The sequence below is a fragment of the Populus euphratica genome, unplaced genomic scaffold (genome assembly GCF_000495115.2).
Source record: "Populus euphratica unplaced genomic scaffold, PopEup_1.0 scaffold58.1, whole genome shotgun sequence".
NCBI classification, from domain to species: domain Eukaryota; kingdom Viridiplantae; phylum Streptophyta; class Magnoliopsida; order Malpighiales; family Salicaceae; genus Populus; species Populus euphratica.
The window spans coordinates 78,399-99,120 of record NW_011499864.1 but is presented as its reverse complement, the minus strand read 5'-3'; the positions used below and the strand labels follow the sequence as shown (position 1 = coordinate 99,120).

Genomic DNA, 20,722 nt, shown 5'->3' with positions numbered 1-20,722 from the left:
AGCTTATTTATTTTGTGTTTAGTCAAATTTGATTTTATTAAAATAAAAAAATTATTAATATATTTTTTACTACAGCTAAATTTATAAATAGTGATATAATCTCACTACTCTAATTTAGATTATTGAAGATGAGATAAAGTCAAACAGATTTTTTATTGATATAAATGTTAAATATAAAATATGTTATAAGTAATTCTTCTAATTTGGTATAAAAAAATTATGAATTAAAGCAAAATAAAAAATTTTATGCAGTTTTTTTTTATATATATAATACAGAGTTTCCGACGGTTGAGGGCAGGCACACCCTCTTTTGTCATTAAAGTCTGCCCATCCTCTCATAGAACCCCGTGCCGTGCTGTGCCAGGCCCTGCCGTGCCTCAGACACATCAACCGAACAAGGATTTATTGTTTTCAGTTTAGACCACATTCTATTTCAAATCAGAATAAAGGATTGCTTTATGATTATTTTAAATTAAAATTTAGTTTTAATCAATAACACTGGTTAATATCAAACCGTTTTAAATATATGGAGTGCTGTTTAGAAATATTTTTTATTTCAAATATATTAAAATATTTTTATTTTTATTTTTATTTTTAATATTAACAAATAAAAGCTATAAAAAACACTAAAATATAATATTAATTCAGTGTCTTTTGCAAGTGTAACACAATCAAACAAAATTTCAAGTACAAATGGTCATAAAAGGTTTTTTTCTTCAACTTCAATTATAAAATTCTAATAATAACATAATAATAATGTAAATCATCTCATCCTTCATTTTTTTTTTAACTTCTACATCAATATTAACTTAAACTATCATAAAGACCTTAAATTATTATAGATTTATAAGAGTTGTTTATACTCTTGAATTATTATAGATTTCTAAGAGGTGCTTACAAGTATATTCATAATTATTTTTTAAAATATTTTTTTAATTATAAATATATTAAAATAATATTTTTTTATTTTTTAAAAAATTATTCTTGATATCATTATATTAAAATAATAATAAAATTTAAAGAAGAAATAATTATAAAAAAAGATTTAGAACACAATACCACTAAACTGCCGCTAAAAATCTATAAAGGGATTTATTTTTCAGATTCGATGACTATTCGCAGTCAAACACAGTTAGAACCTCAGCCTTCAGTTTCGGCAGCCTCGTCACAGTATAATTTTATTCAAAAAGAAAGAAAAGAACAGTCTGGTTGGCTGGCTGGCTAAACTCAGCTAAAACACAGAAGAATAGCAGCAGAGGCATCGAAGGCAGAATCAAAGCTCGTGATTTGAGGTAAAGAAGACTGCTACACAGAACATGAACACATTTAAAGCTGTTTTCTTTTCATTTTTGGTTTCTCTTTCATTTCACTCGAGATAACAATCAGGGCAGTACGTGTTAATGCACAGAGAGAAGGGAGGAAAAGAAAAGAAGAAGGCAGCAGTCAACACCAGCACCAGTTCTCCAACAAGAAGATGAGCCACCTTAGACGATAATAGACTGCAACTTTTCGTTATAGGAAGAAGAAGAAGAAGAAGAAGAAGAAGCCATGAAAGAGCTCCTTTTAGTTACAATCTTGGTCGTGTTTCACTGCACGTTGGGTCAGCAAGGTTTCTCGAAGTCAGGAAATGAACTATCAGCCTTGCTTGATCTCCGGTCATCGTTGGGGATTAGGAGCACAGACTGGCCAATAAAATCCAACCCCTGCAAGCAATGGACAGGAATCCAATGCAGAAACGGGCGGGTCATTGGGATCAATATATCCGGGCTTAAGCGGACCCGGGTCGGCCGTTTGAACCCCAGTTTCAGTGTTGATTCTTTGGCTAGTTGTACTTTCTTGGAGTCTTTTAATGCTTCAGGGTTTTCACTTCCTGGTTCGATACCGGATTGGTTTGGTCACCAGCTTGGTTCATTGAAGGTCTTGGATCTCCAGTCTAGTTCAGTCACCGGTCCGATTCCTGCTTCGCTTGGTAATTTAACTAGACTCAATGCTTTATATCTAGGCAGTAATGATCTTGCTGGTAGTCTACCTGCTGCATTGGGGCAGTTAATGCAGCTATCAGTTCTTGATCTTTCAAGGAATTCACTTACTGGGCAGCTACCAAGTGAATTTGGACTGCTTAGGAATCTATCAAAACTTGACCTTTCTTCCAATTATTTTTCTGGGTCTATACCATCTACTTTTGGTAGCATTTCTAGTCTGAAAATCTTGAATTTGTCTGATAATAGTCTTATGGGTCCGGTGCCTGTTGAATTGGGTAATCTTTCTAACTTGGTTGAGCTTAATCTTGGCATGAATGCGTTATCCGGATTGTTGCCTGTAGAGTTTATGCGGTTGAGGAATTTGGAAGTGTTGGTGTTGAGGGATAATCGATTGGAGGGTCGATGTCAGGATGGTTTGTTTTCGAGTCTCGGAAAATTGAGAGTTTTGGAGTTGAGAGAGAATAAATTTGATGGTGCTCTTCCTGATGCATTGTGGTCGTCGCAGACTTTGCAGGTTCTTGATGTTTCTGCTAATAATTTTACAGCTGATTTGACGAATTCTAGTCTCACGGGTCATGCCAGTGGTGCTGTGTTTAATCTTTCCAACAATAAGTTATATGGAACTCCGGATTGTTTATCTGAGAACTGTACTTCCATCGATTTGTCGGGTAATTATTTCCAAGGAAAGGTTACTACTAGCAGTCCAAGAAATGGTAGCCTTGACATGAACTGCCTTCAGAGAGTGCCTAATCAGAGGAGCTTGGAAGATTGTAGATTGTTTTATGCTGAGAGAGACTTAACTTTCGATTATTTTGGAAATCCGGAGCCAAGTTCTGTCCCAAAGAAACGCAAGCGATGGATATACATTTTGGTGGGATTGCTTGGTGGAGTTGGTTTCATTACGATTTTGGTACTGGTGATCGTGGTGGTCCTTAGGAAGTTTAGTAATACCATTACAAATGAAAGAGGAAGTGCAGATGTGGGGCGTGTTCCAGATGGAGATAGCCCACAACTTCCTAAGGATCCTACTAGCGTATCTAGTCTGAGAGACTCATTCACGTATGAACAGTTACTCGGTCTGACCAGTGAATTTAGCGAAAGAAATCTCATCAAACATGGTCACTCTGGAGATCTCTACCAGGGTTTTTTAGAAGGAGGAATTCCTATCGTTGTCAAAAGGATCAATTTGCATAGCTTGAAACAGGATTCCTGCATGATGGAATTAGAATTTTTCAGCAAGCATTCACATGCACGTTTAGTCCCTCTTTTGGGACATTGTTTGGAGAACGAAAATCACAAGCTTTTGGTGTACAAATACATGCCAAATAGGGACTTGGCTGAGTCTTTGTACAGGGTATCCAATTTTGAAGACGATGGTTTGCAGTCCCTGGATTGGATTACAAGACTGAAAATTGCTACAGGAGCTGCTGAAGGTCTCTCTTACCTGCACCACGAGTGCAACCCTCCCCTTGTCCATGGGTACTTATACTTGCTTTTGAATAGCCTCACTCTCCTCCATATTTTCTGGGATAGTTTTTCTGATTAGGGTGATCTTATTCATGTTGTTTATTTAAACATGAAATAGAATTATAATGCCCTATGTGAATGGAGAAGCTCACGCTTTGCACATTCAGTATTCAGTATGGAATCATTTGTGCTTGATATCTTGTCAGCACAAGACCTGATCTAGGATGGTATTCTCAATCACCTATTTATTGCTAATTAGTATTGCTGTTTCTGCTGTTTAAATTCACATGAGACTGGAATGAATGTTGCAATGCTCAAGTGTAAAGAAGCTGAATTGCAACCTGTCTTTTGCCCTTGGGTACTAGCCCAAGAGATCAAGGCACAGGGTGTGGCTAAGCAGGATGTAGATTCAAATTTTGATGAGAACGTTTGACTTAGGATGATGTTCTGTAGATTATAGCAGCACTTCCCAAGTGCTTTGAGACTGTCTCCTTTATCATCTTCTTTATTTAAACTATGAACTAGTAATGTAGCATGCATGACATTTCTATCTTTGTGATGAAGAATTTCCAGTCATTTCTAAATTCTCAAATGCAATTACCTTTTGGTGTTTGAAGAGATGTTCAAGCAAGCAGTATCCTTCTTGATGATAAGTTTGAGGTTCGACTCGGAAGTTTGAGTAGGGTTCGTGTCCAGGAAGGGGATTTGCATCAAAGTGTTCTCACAAGGTTCTTGCGGAAGTCCCAGTAAGTGTTGTAGCTATTAATTTCTTTGGGCATTTTGAAGTGAATTCACCTATTTGATTTGCTGAATGATTTGACCCAGCCATAATCTGGTGTCATTAGCTATGTTATGTAATACTCCAGATTAGCATGGCTAGCAACAACACATCATCGCTGGTTTTGCCATTAGGGTAGTTGGTCCACTCCCTGTGTGTTTGTCATCATCATTGTCTTTGAGCATAAATAATTACCTCTTGGTTCATTTTTATTATCCTTTGTTGAAGATCTAATAGCAATTCCTCATGCCCATGTGCAGATCCTCTGTCTCTGATCCAGGGACTTCCGGTATGTTGAACTCTCTCACAAGTGCTCTTCATCTTTTAAACTACGTGTAATTCACAAAGAATTCGTTCATATCTAGCATATTGCCAATTGTGGCTTTCCTTTTCTCCAATAACTTTGAGTGTTACTACGAGTGTCAGTTTGGAAAACAAAATTAAGCAAATCCTGATATTTATCTTTGATAATGGGCAGGCTCATCTCCGGCAACTTGTGCTCATGATGTGTATTGTTTTGGCAAGGTCTTGCTTGAGCTCGTTACAGGCAAGCTTGGCATAAGCAAATCAGATGATGCCACCACAAGGGAGTGGTTAGAACACACGCTGGCACAGATCAGTGTATATGACAGGGAGCTGGTGGCAAAGATTGTTGACCCATCTATGATCGTTGATGAAGATTTATTGGAAGAGGTATGGGCAATGGCCATCGTAGCTAGGTCATGCCTTAATTCCAAACCTTCTAAACGCCCTCCAATGAAATATGTCCTCAAAGCATTGGAAAACCCTCTGAAAGTGGTAAGAGATGACATTTATAGCTCGGGAAGGCTGAGAACAACTTCATCCAGGAGATCTTGGAGTGCTGCTTTTTTTGGTAGCTGGAGACATAGCCCAGATAATGCCTCAGCTCTGGGCCAAGCTAATACCAGTGGCTTAAAGCAGCCAGGGAGAGCAGGATCTCGAGGCAGCAGTGGGATTGAGCATTCATCTTCTAATAAGAGGTTATCCAGCGAAATCTTTCCTGAACCACTTGAAATGCAAGATATGGGGAGGCTAGATGAGCATTAGATGACCTGTTGTGGAGTTTGCAATTGTTCATAAGTTGTGTGGGTTCCACATCTGAGTGCTCATCCATCTTTGATGGGATTTCATCAAAAATCAATGCAAGCAAATGGTGATTGTAATCCGATGTGCTGTGAATGATGAAAGATTCCCGCAATGAGGCTTACACTGTCGAGACAGAATGAAAATGGTTGATAGTAAAGGAATGTTAGGAATACTTTTGGGGTTTGTAAGCTTGTCAGTTTCTGTTTGGAGTGCAGATAAACTGGATGACTTTTGTGGAACTATGATTATTCTGTGTCTTGATGGCATATTGTTGTTGAGTATTGCTTAGGATATTTTTTCCAGGCGTGTTGTAATGGATATGTAGATGGAGGTAGTCCTTGTAAATTTCAGTTGATTTTTATGATAGTGATAAACTCAAGATCAATTAAAGATGTTTTTGTGTTGTTCTATGATTTGTGATCATTGTGTTTTGAATATATTTTTTTTGGGATGTTTGAGCAGTTCATCAGAAATAGAACTTGTATGGTGATATCGTCATGGTGCGGGCATTAATTGTTGAAAGATTCCCGCAATAAGGCTAACACTGTCGAGACAGGATTAAAATGGCTGATAGTGAAGGAATGTTAGGAATACTTTTATGGTTTGTAAGCTTGTCAGTTTCGGACACCAGCTGCTAGGTGTCTCTGTAATTGATTGTCTCTGCTAGGTTTCGGACACCAGTTTCAGACACCAGGATTAAAATGGCTGAGTGTGGAATACTTGTTTTGAAAAAAATCCATGTTATTTCTATAAACATGTTTTTATAAAAATTCAAAATTATTATTTTATTATTATTATTATTTTGTTTGGTGAGAATGTAAAGTGAACTTCTGTTTTGTATTTTATTGGTTAGTAGGGTTTAAATTTTAATTTAAGGGTTTCGAAAAATTATATAATACTTGCCAATCATGTGTTTGTGTCCTCGTTTAGGGTGATGAAACCAGCAAGGATTATAAAAAGATTGTATTTATTAACATGAAAATTGGTAGGGATTTTCCCCTTTTCTATCATTTTTAGATTGCCTATGACTTCTAGGGTTTTTATCAATTCAGCCCCTTCCTGGCTTTTTCTTTAATCCTAATTAATGTATTCGTATTTTCTATCTTGTGATATTAACCGATCATGTGTTTGTGTCCTCGTTTAGGGTGATGAGAAACCAACAAGATTATCAAAAATGTTGTTGCATAAGAAATGTACTAAAAAACCTAAAATGAAGAACATATAATTAATCAATGCCAAAAAATATAGATATATGTTAAAACCCAATTTTGAGTTATTTTTTTTAAAAAAAATTAAATAAAAAAATAAAATGAAGACTTGTAATATGAAGAAAGAAGGCTATGAAATACAAATAAAAAAAAAAAAACAATACAAATTCAAGATCAAATTAAATGATTATTGGATGAATTTACATAAAAATTAAGTCCAAGGATATAATTAAATTTTTAATAGGTCAATTTGATTTAATCATGAGCCAAATTGAATTTTAATTATGTTTAAGAATTATTTTGAATCCAATTGAAGGATTTAATTAAGTATAAGGACATAATTATACTTTAAATTGATCAAATTAATTTTATTAAGGGTTTAATTAGTGAAAAATTAAGTTTGGGAGTCTAATTAGGGCTTAATTGAGAATATTAAAGTTTTAAGAGACTAAATTTTATTTTTATCAAATTAATTGATTGAAATGAGGGGCAAATTGGCAAGAAAATTAAAGTTTTTAGATCAATTAGAGATGAAATCGAATATTGCTGCAGCTAATGACTATTTTGTAAAAGGTGTTGAACTATAAGGGTTTAATTGGTTGAAACCGGGAGTGAAATTAAAGAAATTAAAAGTTTAATAGTCAATTAGGGTTTAAATTGCATAAATCCAAAATCAAAGACCAAAGTGCAAAAGGCTTATAAATCCAGGGTTCAAATTGAAACTTGACAGGGGCTAAATTACAATAAATCAAAAGTTTAGTTCAATTAGGGATGCAATTGAATAAAATTGAATGATAAGGAACTAAATTGAAGTTAAACAAAAATCTCTAATTTAACCCTAAATAGCACCATTTTGAATTAAAAAAATAGAACACACGTCGCATCATTTGGTCGTTATTTATTATCTTCCTTGATTTTTGCTAAAGAATGTTGCCCAAATGACTACATTTTAGGTGCATTTAATACCTCGTATATCCACCAAAATTAACAAAATATAAACTAAAATGGTCACCTGATATCATTTTATCCTCTAGTAACATCACAACAACCGTGACACTGGCTTAAAAAGGCTAACTCATGTAACCTTGAATTGTCAGATTTGATAGTTCGTGGTGCCTACTTTAAACCAATTGTTGAGATTATTCCCAACCGAATCAATGACTGGAATTTTTCCCTTGTATAAAAAAGATTATTCTCTTTCACATTCTATAAATAAGGGTGAATTTTATGGCCCCAATATAAAGAAAATAAAGTCAAAATTTAGCCAAAAATTAGCCTTCTTTGTTTTTCCAGCCGATGATTCTCTCTTTTTTCTCTCTCTCCCTGTTGCTTCTTTGCCACCACAACCTTCTCCATCCCATGAAAAACAGTAGTTCATCCTCCCTACAAATTCATCTCCTTATCGGCAATAAAGGCAGTCATTGCGAATTCCTTCCTCTTTCCTTTGCAGATTTTCTTCTTTTTTTTTCTTCCTCTACCACAAGTAACCAGCACCACTATCATTTCTTCCACCAACATTTCCACCCACCTCACGTCAGGCCAATGACAGTAGTTTCTTCTCCTCCACAAGGTTGCCTCATACTTCACTCTATCATCTGTAATTGCAAAGTTGCATGCAGAACGTGAACTTATTATTCACATTTTGCAAATAATTCACTTCCCACTTGGGCTGGGCTGGAACTGGTCCAACCCTTAAAAAAAATATGTTAGGCCGAGATCGGCCCACCCTTTTCTGGGGCCGAGCTCGACCTAGTTAGTTAGGCCGACCCAACCTACATGTTTTAATAATATTTAATTAATATATATAATATTATATTTTAAAAACAAAAAATTTAAAAATTCTTTCAAAATAAATTATAATTTTCTCTTATATTTTTCCATCAATTTTGCATAATATCAAGTTTTTATACTTACACTGTAAGATGCAAATCTGTTATTAAAATATCTTGTTTTCTTCAAAACTTTTTTAAAAATTTTCAAAAAAATCTCAAAACTTTTAAATTAATTTCTCTTTTCAAAAAAAAAATATATTTTGTTTTTATGTATACAACCAAATCCTAAAATTTTCTAAGCATATTTTCACAAAAATTACATCTTTCTCATGTTTTGAAAATCGAAGAAAAAATAGATATCATAATCAGTTTATAATCATCCATTATTATTTGGCTAAAATGTCAAAAAAATAAATTTCTCAATGTTTTTTTTTAATAGCTCTAGAAGTAAACTTTAATATTTATAAGGTGTAAAATTATACTATAAAATACATCCTCAGATATTAAAGATACAAAGTGTAAAATACGATACTAAAATTCAGATTTTAAAACGGTTAGGATTTAATCCAGTAAAATAGAGAATTTCTCGTAAAAAAAGATCTCCTATGAATTTTAGAAAAGACTAACAAATAAAAACCTGACATAGAAAAACAATTAAATAACAATGCAACTTATATTAGATAAAGTATATTGGGATAATATATATTTTCCTTTCAAAACTAGTCATTTACCCAAACTCTCTAAATTATAGATTTTCAATAACCATAATACTAGATATCAACTCTTAAATATTAAGTATAATTTTATAATTAAATTTAAAAAAAATTTCAACAACATACCTTATTAGAAAGCACGATAAAAGCCTCGTTATTACCGACAACGTCGTGGCACACCCGGCGACAGTAGAGGTTACTTATCTTCCACCCTGCAATGCTAGGTCTTTTAAAAGCCAAATTAGAAATGGTCCTTCCCCTCAACATTCTATTCTTCACTTCGGTGAGCAGTTCTTCTGATTGCCAAGGAAAGTCTGAAGGCCCAAAACATCAGTCACCACCAAAATCGTAAAAAGGCAGGCAAATCTCTCAACCTGTATGTGTAGAAGACATTTAAGAACAAATCGGAAAAGAAAACAAGGAGATACTCAAGGTCAAAGAAAATTTGAGCCCAGCATTTCTAAAAAGAAAGCAGCTTAAAGCAGTTCTGGGTACTATGATATTGAAGGACTTAGATCTTACTTGATGTGCAAAGCGAGAGTTTTGGTAGCCAGTCCTCATGAGTTGTCCCCAGACGTTGTGAAACTGTAAATTAACCAATGAAGTAAAAAATCAAATATAAACTTACAAGTAGACTGGTTGCAGAGAGTTAGAAACACATGGCATAAGGGAACAAAAGAGTTCCTTCACCTTTTGATGACGTTCTCGTTGAGGCTGTTGGTGTGATTTTTACTCCATCCCTTTGGTTTAGATTGATAATAATTGTTTGTATTAGCACAAATTAAATCTGTCATCAAAGATTAAGAAATTTCAAGAATTACCTTGTTTGAGTTCCTCTGTTCCCAAAGCAGTTTGACCTCTCTCTCTCAAGCTCTGGAACAATAAGCATTGTTCTCCAACCTGCTCAGAGAGGCATAAAGGGTAGGAAAATCACAAAAACCGACATAGAAATACACACCACAACCCATAGCCATGGCTAAATCTAACCTCTAATTAAGAGACAGCAATTGACAGGCATTGGGGTGCAAGTAGGAATTCATGACTTTCAAGAGAGGAATTGGAGATAGCATGTGCCGCCAACTTCTATTTTCATTCGTTCCCTATTCAAAGACTGCTTCGAGGGCTGTCGTGTTCAGTATGACAATTCACAACCAGTCCATATTAACTTCGAAGGCTACCGAAGATAACAAAGAACTCAATACCAAGAACTTTTTGGCTGCGTGAAATATCTCCATAGATATGATCCCCAACATCCAGAGCCTACGGAATTAAGCGAATGTTAGATCCAAACATAGAAACATATCAGTCTGTACAAAGAATTAAGAAACCAGTCATATCGATAATTCTGCAAGACACCCAGCAGTACACTGACTGATATGAAAAGAAACCTAGGCTATTATGTAACATTCATTCTGAATATGACAAGATACGTTTCAATATTTATAGAGAAAGGGAAAATAACAGAAAGGGGGATGGGAGGATTTAGTACCTGTTTGTTACCAAGAACGTTGCACGTTTAGAATCTCTGAGCATTTTGAGCATTGGAACTATGGACTTATCCTCACTTATGTTCCTGGTAGATGAAACACAGAGACAATAAGACAAACACTATAGACCAAAACCCGTGAGATTCACAACAGGGAAACATGTTCTCCCAGAAGATGGGTCTATTTTAGGCCTGAAAAGCTTTTTGAATCCTAACCAAAATTGTATCAACAACTAAAAGTTGGCAAATGTCTACGTTGAATACTCAAAAGACATTTGGGGTTTCCTATCATAGAGAAACCTGGTATGACAAAAGACAAACAAAAATATATGCCGAGTTCTTACTCTACTACTCTTTCTCGGCATTTGTCCATAAATTCAACAAGCTGGGCAAACATATAGGCTTCAGCTAATGAGAAATGAGTATCAGCAAGCACATAATCTGGCCAATCGAAAGCATTCCTTATCAGAGTATTCCCATAGGTGTTAACTTTCTCTTCCTTGCTCAACTCTGTAAATCCATGGTATGCCACTTTAACGTATTTATGACGATCCATCTGTAAATTGCAAGAATTACCAGTTGAAATATTTTCCACACACAAATGTTCTTCAAATAATAAAACAGGAAATGTGAGATTAATGATGAAAAACCTTCAAGATGTTGCCTTTCTTTTTATCTAGAACCAATCCTCTGACCATGTTTTAAATTTCCATTCAAATTTCCATTCCAACAGCTGCATAAAAACACCACTCTTAGCCAACATACAGTCAATTAAATGCAGCAAAGAAGCACAGGTTTTAAGAACTACAAACCTATCAGATTGCCCACAAACTTTTTGATTGTTCCTTCGTACGCAAGTTTTTCAAAGGTTTCAGGCTTGTATTGTGCCGATGTGTAATCCATATCAAGGCCGACAGCTTTGACACTTCTCATATTCAATACCCTATTGCAGAAGATCCGTTTTCCAGGTTCAACTTCACCTTTTCCCCCTTCAGGAGACGACCATATGCACGGTTCTTAAACTCCATCCCCTCTCTCCATCATCTCAGAACTCGATCTCTTGACCCCTAAAACACCCTGATGACCCTTGTCCACCAACTGATTAACTCCCGATACATTCAAAAGAATCAACTCCTAACTTCATAGAAATTGCTTTGGAAATTCCACAGTGCGCTACACAAATGAAATCCACAGTGCCTCAACAAATTCAAGAAAACAAGATTTCATGGTACAACACATTAATTAAAATCAAGAAAAACAAGATTCATGGGACAACGCATTCATTGAAAAAAAAAAAAAAACAAGATTTATGGTACATAACGATACATTAAAGTCAAGAAAAACAATTTTCATGGTGCATAAGGATACATTAAAGTCAAGAAAAGCAAGACTTATGGTGCAAAAGGATACATTATACATTAAAGTCAAGAAAATCAAGACTTATGGTACATAAGGATACATTAAAGTCAAGAAAAGCAAGATTTATTGTACATAAGGATTCATTCGCATTAACCCATGTTAAATGGACACATGCATAACACGCGTGATTAAAAAGTAATTAAGAAGTAAAGAAAACATGTGATGTTTTGAAAATGAAAAAGAATTGGAAATGGCAGCAAAGTCTTTGAAGGTTTAAAAATTAGATATAAATGAATAAGGAATATTATAGTAATTGAAAAAAATTTGATAACTATAAATAGTAAAAGTGAATAAAAAAATTAAAAAACCGATTAAATTGAGAAAACTAGAAAAAAAATAATTAAAAAAACTAAACCATTAAAAAAATCAATTAAATCGCTTAGAATTTAAAAAAAATTGATCAGTTCAATTTGATTTTGATTTTATAAACTTAAAACAAAAAAAATTAGAAAAAAATAGAGCCAAACCGGAATCTATTTTTGTTCTAAAATAACCAAACTGAACCGCAATCGGTTAGTTTGAACAGTTTTGGTTTTTTATAAAAACCCAGTGTGATTATTTTTTTTTAATAAAAATTAAACCGAATAAAAAATTATCACCTTTAATAAATATAAAAAAACATAAAGAGAGATGAAATTTGAGCTTTAAATTTGTTTAAATTTTTTCTATGAGATGTATAAATGTGTTTTTTTAGCTTCAATAAGATTTTGGATTGATTGATGAATTGATTTAAATATTATGAGTAATGAATTACTTAGTAAATTTTAAAATATTTTAGGTAAAGATTATGATTTGTTTAAATGATGAGTTTGAGTTAAGAATCTTAATATATTACTAAGTGATATGTAAAAATTCTAGGTTTGAGGTTGAAGATGATGAAATTCAGTTTGATCCTTTAATTTGTGAAAATTTTAGTTTAGTCTCCCGAACTTTGAAAAAATTATAGATTGATCCCTGAAGTATAATCGGAGATTCTGGACAGAATTAAAGATGAATTTCAATATAATTATGAACTTATGGAATTTTCAGTTTGGTCCTCTAATTTGATAAAATTATAATTTGACCCTAAAAATTTGATAAAATTCCATAATGGTCCCTAGAGCATAATTTGAGATTCTAAAAAGAACTGAAGATGAATTATAGTTAAAATTCCAGTGTAGTTATGAATTTATAAAATTTCAGTTTGGTCCTCAATTTAAAAAAAAATTACAATTTGACCCCTAAAATTTTGATAAAATCCAAAATGGTCCTTGGAGCATAATTAGAGATTTTGGACAGAATTGAGGATTCATTATGGGCAAAATTACAGTATATTCATAAATTTATGATATTTTTAGTTTGGTCCTCCAATTTAATAAAATTACAATATGATCCTAAAAATTTGATAAAATTCCAGAATGGTCCCTAAAGCATAATTTTAGATTCTGGACAGAACTGATGATGAATTATGGGCTAAATTCTAGTATAGCTATGAATTTATGGCATTTCAGTTTGGTCCTCCAATTTAACAAAATTACAATTTGAACCTTAAAAATTTGATAAGATTCTAGAATGGTCCTTGAAGCATAATTAGAGATTTTGGATAGAATTGAGAATAAATTATGGGCAAAATTCCAATATATTCACGAATATATGATATTTTTAGTTTGGTTCTTCAATTTAACAAAATTATAATTTGACCCCTAAAAATATAATAAAACTCCAAATTGATTTCTAGTTGTAATATTAGCTTTTTAAGATTGATTTAATGAATGATTGAGGGTTATGAATTATTATCAAATATTATTATTTGCTTTCTTATGAATTAGATTTAGAGAAAATTGTTTAATTTTTTGGGTTTTTTGAAAAAAATAACTAGTTTAGTTCAAAAATATATAGAGTTATAGAATAGACACTTAGTTAATTATATTAAATAGGTTGTATTTTTTTCAAGTTATTTTTTGAATATTTCTCATTTGTATTCAAATAATCATGATATTTTACCTACGAGACATCAATAGGATTTTCTTTGATATTTGTTTTCGAGTTCCGTTCCTTTTTAAGTCAGGTGAATAGATAATTCTTCAAATGCATGAGAAATAGTATAAATATTTGAATTGTTAATATGAATTAAATTGTACTTCTTAATAACACACACACACACACACACACACACATATATATATATATATTGATTATTATTCTTATTACGATAAAGTATAATTAATTATCGAATCTAAATTTTTTATATGAGTCAATGTATACTTTTGAATTGACTTCTAAATTAATAATTTCTTATTTGATTGATGTCACGGGTTAAGACTTGAGATATGAATTTATTTGTTTGATTATGATATGAACCTATGGTATGTTAGTATTAATAGGATAATATTAGTCTTTGTACACATTATATCTGAATCCTAGTTGGCTGGGAGAGTCACCAATCTATATGAATTGATCATCCCACAATACGAAACCTCATACTCATTACATTTTAATTTTCTGATGAACTTTATCTTATGATATTCTTATTATGGTTTATTTAAGAAACTTTCCAATAAAAATCTAGAGCCATAAATGTACATATATTCCTTATTAAATTGCCTCATTTATATATATTAAACGTTATCCACTTACTGAGTTATTGAACTCACCTTCTTATTATTTATCTTTTTCAGACTTATAACTTATTAGCGGCTTATTTTTGTTGGACCATTAGAATCTACTTTTTTATTGTAATTAATATTTTTTTATGTTTAGTTAGTGCTTCAACACTATAAAATTATATTAACTCTTATATTAAAATAATAAAATTATATTATGAAGTTAATTTTATTATATATAAATTGTTGAACATTAAGTTATTTAATTTATAAATTTATTTCCATATAAATATAGAATTTCAGAGAAAAATGTTATTCATATACCGAATATACATCTAAAAATAAGGTCGTAACAAAATTCAAGAGGAACAATAACCAATCTACATAATCCAACAGTACAGGTGAAATGACTAGCAAATAGCACACAACATGTAATGAATTGTTTGGCAGTTGAACTATCTTGGCTCCCGACGAGCACCGAAGAATCCAATTCCTCCATCAAAACACCGCTCTACGGATCCACATTTGTTCTTCCAAAATCACAACAAGAAAAGGAAAGGGAAAATCTTATGATTCCAAGAAGAAATCTACTGACCTGTTTGCCTTGGTTTGGCGAAGGAGAAGTTAGGAAAGCCCGAGTAAGGGCTACTTTGGGAATTGAAAGGACGGGAGAAAACAGAGAGACATAGGAGGGAAACTGGCTGCTTTGGAATTCGCATTCCTTGGACACAGTATTTATATAGACATGACGAGTTGAACTGAGTCGAGTCGAGTTGAAAGAAGAATCGAATAACAGAATGGCTAACAAAACTGTGCTTTGCAGTTTGTTACAGGCGGCAAGCAGGCTGTTGGAAATCGAATTTAATTTAATAACTGCTTGCCACGTGTTATCCTTCGCGTGCTGAGTCTCTCGCTTGTGTAAATGTTTCAGGCCTCGTCTATTGAGTTTTCGTCTTCCTCGACTGTATTAATATCGCTATCCATTCCGGTTTGTATCATATAATTAATTATATAGGGTTTGAAATAAATGATTATATAAGTTTTTAGTAATTTAAACTAGTAATTTATAAAAAGTAAATTTAAAATTTAATTAATTAAGCTATACTTCTCAAAATTTAAAAAAAAATTCTTGTATTTTCATCAATATATTTTTAAAGAATTTTATTTATTTAATAAAAATATTATTGTCTAATTGATACTATTTTTCATAAAAAGAATTAAAGATATGCATTTATAAAAATTAATTTTTTTTTACTATATAGATTTTAAACCAGGATTAAGGACGGGTCATTCAATCTAAGAGCTTATTTTAAGCCAGCTCATAAAAGAATTTCACTCCCATTTTAGGGTTTATTTTCCTTCTCTTTTAATCCTCGAAATGGTTTAAATGTTAACCTTAAAAGGGTAGAGGATTTGTATATAGATTTATTGAATTTTCAAAGTTTTTTCTCATTTTTATTTCATCTCAAGTTTAAATTGACCTCAAATATATATTATATAATATTCTTCATTTATAATTATATTTAATTTGATATATATTTGATTCCATTCAAATAAGTAAAGTAATGGAATTTGATACATTGCATTCTTATCTCTGAAATGCAGGAATTATATTCAAGAAATCTTCAATATAAAAGGCTGTATTTTAACTTTGGCAGGTTTGGGAACAACCTTGACTGGTTCTCATGGGAAGGGAACACTATTATAAGAGTATATGGTGGAAAAAGAACAAATGGAAAAGGATCATTTACAGCAGAAGTAAATGGTTGTTTAAAACTTATGTAATGATGTGTTTGATTATGTGTTCGTAGAGCAAGGACCCAGGCTGGGTTAAAAAACCAAAAAATGGCCCACAAAGGACCAGAACATGAGCAAGAAACACCAATGAAGGGGGAAGGCAAATTGCTACTCCCCTGAAGATATCTCCAAACACTCTGTTCATCTTTCTATTATCACGGCTGGAATAAATCAGTTTCGTTACGCATAGCTCCCTTTTATTTTGTTTGCTTTTTGCATCGGTTGTGGAGTTTACATACAGAGACAGGAAGATAAACCAATCATGCTTTCTGTTGGTTTGATAACCAGCATCGGCATTGATAGATATGGGTGATGAAAAAAATTCTGTTCAGAATTGTTTCCATTTGTTGAGAATTTAGTAGACTGACGGTTATCTGTTCTTCTGTGAACTTAGTGACAAAATCGCTGCCATGATGACCTAAGCTATAATGAAGGCCAATTATGAGCCTGTGATCAACATTTGTAAAGAACAAGTAGAAATTTCTGACTGTTTGTACCGGGATAGCCCCTTGTTTGCTGGGAATGTAGCTTGGTATGGGGATTGTCTCTATTGGGTTTCTTTCCCCTGTTAAAACCCATAATATGCAGTGGAATAGAAATTTAATCCTGAAATAAAGATCTGTGATGATTTCTTTTCCAGGGAATAAGAAATTGTATCCCAGTGTGTACTTTTGCATTCTTACTGAAGCAACATTCTTCAAATAACATACTTCAAATGCATTTTTGTATTCCGCAGGCAACACTAAAAGCAATGGTGGTTACACCTATAATTCCTACATCATGACCAGACTGTATCTATTGGTTACTTTGACTGGGCAAACCAGAAGCCTCTACCAAATATAAGCGACAGCATGGTGTTCCATCATCCGGGTGGGTTTGCACTGACCTGGGCAAGCTGCGAAGCTTGTTGAACAGATTCAAAGGGTCGTTCATGAGTCCAAAATGAGCATCAGGATCACCAAGCTGTGAAAGCTTTACGTGAGAGAATCCTAGAGATGGAAGTAGATGATCGGGCCAATCACTGTAGAAGTGGAAGATGGAATTTGACAGTGTGGTCGATGGTTTGTTCATGAAATCCGCCAAGAGCACTGTGCGGGCAAGTGCACATTTATCAGCTATGATACTTAGTACTTGCGTGGCGTGGGAATGGGAGAGGTAGTAGAGGATACCTTCTAGTACCCAGACTGTCTTCTTCTCTGGCACAAACCCTGATATCTGGAGCTTTTCAAGCCAGTCATTATTTCTAATGTCAGCTGCTACTCTGTTTAGGGATTTTGCTGTTATTCTTGGATGCAGGTGTTCATCTATTGTTTCCGTCGCGGCCTTTAGAAGAGTGGTTTTCACCTCTAAAACTTCAGGAAAATCAACCTCAAAGACGTCACTTTCCTTCAAGCAGCTTAGACGGTATGCCCTTGCATCCATTCCTAGAACATAACATGCTCAATATCATGATGAAACTACAGCATATAACAATAATGACTGCAACCGAACTTTGAATGATAAGTATACAGATATGCTTTACTGATATGCACTTATCACTGTCAATCTACTTCAGTATTAGGGCCAGCTTAAGACAGCGCACTGATTTGAAGAGGAAGCTTATATTTCTTATCCTTGCTGATCATGCATCATGCTTTCATATTCAATAATTGCTAAGCAAAATTGATATTGCAGTCTAATTCAGCATACACTACTTGCGGGATAGGATGTTAGAGGATTATATGCCTTACAAACTCTGGTTGGGTATGTGCAGAGTAAGAACAACGCAGGTAGGGACCAGTAGTCTTGTCACATGGAAGTGTAAATAATGAGCTTTGCATAGTATTGTGCACAACTGTGGCTGCAGACTATTTTAGACATCACTTCTTGAGAAAGAAGCAAGATTTACAGGATCATCATCTTAAGCCGCTGTTTATGTAAAATGGTCAAAGCATGTGAGAAATTGGGTTAAAGTGTTCACCAACCTGCGCCAAGGAGAACAACCTGTCCCTCGCCATTAAAGGAGCTCAGAGCAGCTTCAATTTTCGAATCAAACCAGAGTGTCCGAACTGCAAGAATCACCCCTGAAGTTTCCCGAGCATTTTTGAGGCGGTCATTCTTTATCTTCTCATGAAAGCTTTTGAGATATGTCTCTCCTGCTAGCAAGTCCGCAAAAGGGTCATGGATCACATGTTTCCACAGGGCTCTTCCAGCTGCTGTTTGGCATGCCGACCGTCGGAGAGAGTCCCACTCACTTTGGATTGTTGCGTGGAGTCCCTGAACTGTATCGGTATACAGCAAACGTGGGAGCTTGAGTTCTAGCCATTGCGGGTCCTCCTGCAAACCTTTTTCCTGGTCTGACATTTTACTTTTTTATGGAGAAACTTGAAGACTAATAGAAGAGGAGGAGAGACAGAGCGGGTGCAATATATAACAGAAGGGGTTTATATCATCAGGGTATTGTGGATAGGGATAAGAAAAGAGAGCCACACACTAACCAACGCTTGAGAATAGAGCTCGATCGTATCCAGGTTCTCTACCGCGATAAAAAGGAAGGCAAAAAAAAATGTAGTCCACCATTTCTTATGCATGGCCCTTCCCTTTCTGCTGTCCCTATCTCGTCGAAAAACAGAAGCAATGAATATGGTCTGCTCTCGCCAGCAAAGATCTATTACCTGACGTGAGTGGCTCTCAACTTTCTACTTGGGTCCTATTCCATTGCCCTAACAAGTACTTGCTGCTTGTCTTTTGATCACATGTTGCAAGCGTGAAAGGGCCAATCCAATTCCACGAGTGTCACAAAACAACTGGTGGAATGGAAGAAAGGTTCCTGTTAAGGATCACTTTTGCAATTGAATGGTTCTAAAGGAGACAAGGAGCCGTTTTGAAGCTCTTGAGCAAGAAAAGGATTGGGTAGAACATCCCTCTTTTGCACGTTTAGTTCCCACGCGTTCTACCCTTTTGGACCAAATTCATTTTTCACGTTTTTCAAGACACAAGGCTTCTTCTTCTTCTTTTTTCCCTCAAGTTTTTATCCTTGATTTTAAAAACCATAAATTTAAAAGTTTTTGTTTAGTAAAATATAAACTATAGTTTTTGCATAGGTTTTATTTGGTTAAATACAAATTTTAACGTTAGATTTTTGGTTATCTTTACTAACTCAACTAGAATTACGTATAGACCATTAAATTATTGATATTTTTTTATTTTAGATAATTTTTAAAAACATATATTTTGGTTTCCACAGTTTTTAACTAATAATTTGTTGATCTTTAACGCATGCAATTATGTCACCTTCCTTTTTATTAAAGAAACAGGTTTTGATTCTATGATCAAATCTTAGAACACAACATTCATGCACAAGATTTGTATTTCCGTAACCCCATCTTAAGTTTGAACTCAAAGTAGAAAGGAGACGTAGTTATCTCCCAACTACATCCAACGATCAATGTAGTTAATTAATAGATAGTCTATCAAAAGAAACTAGCTTTAGGACATGGAGAATATGTTTCTTGTTAGGACATAAAGGATAGTACGTGCGGCCGTGTGATCGAAGAAAGAAAGAGAGGAGGCCGTGTGAGACAAACCAACCTTGCCTGCCTGCAAAATTCACTTATCAGTTCCCACCCTCTGATGAAGGACCAAGCAAGAAGACACTGTAAGCATGAGAAAGAGAAAGATGGCTTCTGAAATAGGATGCTGTAGTAGCAAGTTCATGTCATATGTGGTGATAATAATAATAGAATTGGTGGCTTTAATTTGGTGGCCTCTTGGCTGGCTTAACTCTTGCTCTCATGTCCCTGGGCCTTGTCGACCTTCAAGTCCCCATCAAGTTTGGCCTTCCTCAAGATCACATCCACGCCGGTACTCTCCCTCGTATTAGTGTTTGGAGAGGTAGATTATGATTAAAGCGTTCACCTTTTTTTATATGTTCTTAGTTTAGAAGTTGTCTGCTTGGCAATTTCAGAATGGATTCAATCTGGGTTCTTATGCTTATGGTTGTTTGATACAGATATTGCCACAAGCAGTTTGTACTCGTTATGGCTTCACTGTTGGAGCAGCAATGGCTCCTCTTGTCCGTGTTCTTCTTTTGCTGTTCTTTCCAATATCTTATCCAGTTAGTAAGGTACGGTAGATTCCTGATTCTGAGTACACGATTAGGACAAGTTTTCTTGCGAGTGAGCTTTATTCTGTGCAGGTTGATTTGGCTACTGACCATTTGGCATGGATATGAGGAACCAAATATTACCAGTGTTGGCTGTATTCAAAGCAAGAATTTCTGTCTAGAATTTTAAAACTAATATAAGGTGCTGCTGAAATCATAAAATAAAATGGCCCCAGACAGCATTTGAGCCGTAGATAAATAAAATGTAAAACCAAGCAAATGAATTGTTTGCTGGTTGAATTCATCTGTTGGGGGGGGGGGGGGCGT

General features: G+C 34.2%; 3 protein-coding genes and 1 long non-coding RNA gene across 9 annotated transcripts in view; 2 read left to right on the top strand and 2 right to left on the bottom strand.

The window, feature by feature from the left end:
* The first annotated feature begins 1,099 nt into the window (after nucleotides 1-1,099).
* Nucleotides 1,100-5,726, top strand: LOC105125612 (probable LRR receptor-like serine/threonine-protein kinase At2g16250). Of its 4 annotated transcripts, none has more exons than XM_011026133.1 (5): nucleotides 1,100-1,292; nucleotides 1,409-3,461; nucleotides 4,067-4,195; nucleotides 4,488-4,516; nucleotides 4,706-5,726. In XM_011026133.1, exons 2-5 carry the CDS (start codon nucleotides 1,549-1,551, stop codon nucleotides 5,293-5,295), a joined length of 2,661 nt encoding a protein of 886 aa, XP_011024435.1. In that variant the 5' UTR covers nucleotides 1,100-1,292; nucleotides 1,409-1,548; the 3' UTR covers nucleotides 5,296-5,726. The 4 variants fall into 4 exon arrangements, with proteins under 4 accessions (XP_011024435.1, XP_011024436.1, XP_011024434.1 ...); XM_011026134.1 differs by having other exon boundaries at nucleotides 1,392-3,461; XM_011026132.1 differs by having other exon boundaries at nucleotides 1,387-3,461.
* Nucleotides 5,727-7,453: 1,727 nt separating this feature from the next.
* LOC105125611 (uncharacterized) lies at nucleotides 7,454-11,735 on the bottom strand. Its single transcript, XR_842271.1, has 10 exons — nucleotides 11,326-11,735; nucleotides 11,164-11,246; nucleotides 10,858-11,069; nucleotides 10,517-10,600; nucleotides 10,015-10,287; nucleotides 9,849-9,927; nucleotides 9,718-9,767; nucleotides 9,550-9,612; nucleotides 9,154-9,401; nucleotides 7,454-8,137 (listed from the first exon to the last, which is right to left on the bottom strand). It is a non-coding gene; the product is annotated as an uncharacterized LOC105125611 (long non-coding RNA).
* Nucleotides 11,736-16,913: 5,178 nt separating this feature from the next.
* LOC105125610 (Leucine carboxyl methyltransferase) lies at nucleotides 16,914-18,785 on the bottom strand. Of its 2 annotated transcripts, XM_011026129.1 has the most exons (3): nucleotides 18,276-18,785; nucleotides 17,481-17,735; nucleotides 16,914-17,399 (listed from the first exon to the last, which is right to left on the bottom strand). In XM_011026129.1, the coding sequence occupies exons 1-3, from the start codon at nucleotides 18,652-18,654 to the stop codon at nucleotides 17,107-17,109; spliced, it is 927 nt and encodes a 308-aa protein (XP_011024431.1). In that variant the 5' UTR covers nucleotides 18,655-18,785; the 3' UTR covers nucleotides 16,914-17,106. The 2 variants fall into 2 exon arrangements, with proteins under 2 accessions (XP_011024431.1, XP_011024430.1); XM_011026128.1 differs by having other exon boundaries at nucleotides 16,919-17,735; nucleotides 18,276-18,778.
* A 965-nt stretch (nucleotides 18,786-19,750) lies between these two features.
* The window catches only part of LOC105125608 (uncharacterized), a 3,323-nt gene continuing 2,351 nt past the window's right edge, over nucleotides 19,751-20,722 (top strand). The window contains exons 1-3 of one of the 2 annotated variants that reach the window (XM_011026127.1): nucleotides 19,751-20,154; nucleotides 20,303-20,416; nucleotides 20,489-20,702. In XM_011026127.1, coding sequence (XP_011024429.1) covers nucleotides 19,955-20,154; nucleotides 20,303-20,416; nucleotides 20,489-20,585 — 411 coding nt within the window. In that variant the 5' untranslated portion in view covers nucleotides 19,751-19,954 and the 3' untranslated portion in view covers nucleotides 20,586-20,702. Of the gene's footprint in view, nucleotides 20,185-20,302; nucleotides 20,417-20,488; nucleotides 20,703-20,722 lie in introns of those variants that run through there. The other variant, XR_842270.1, reaches the window with a different exon arrangement.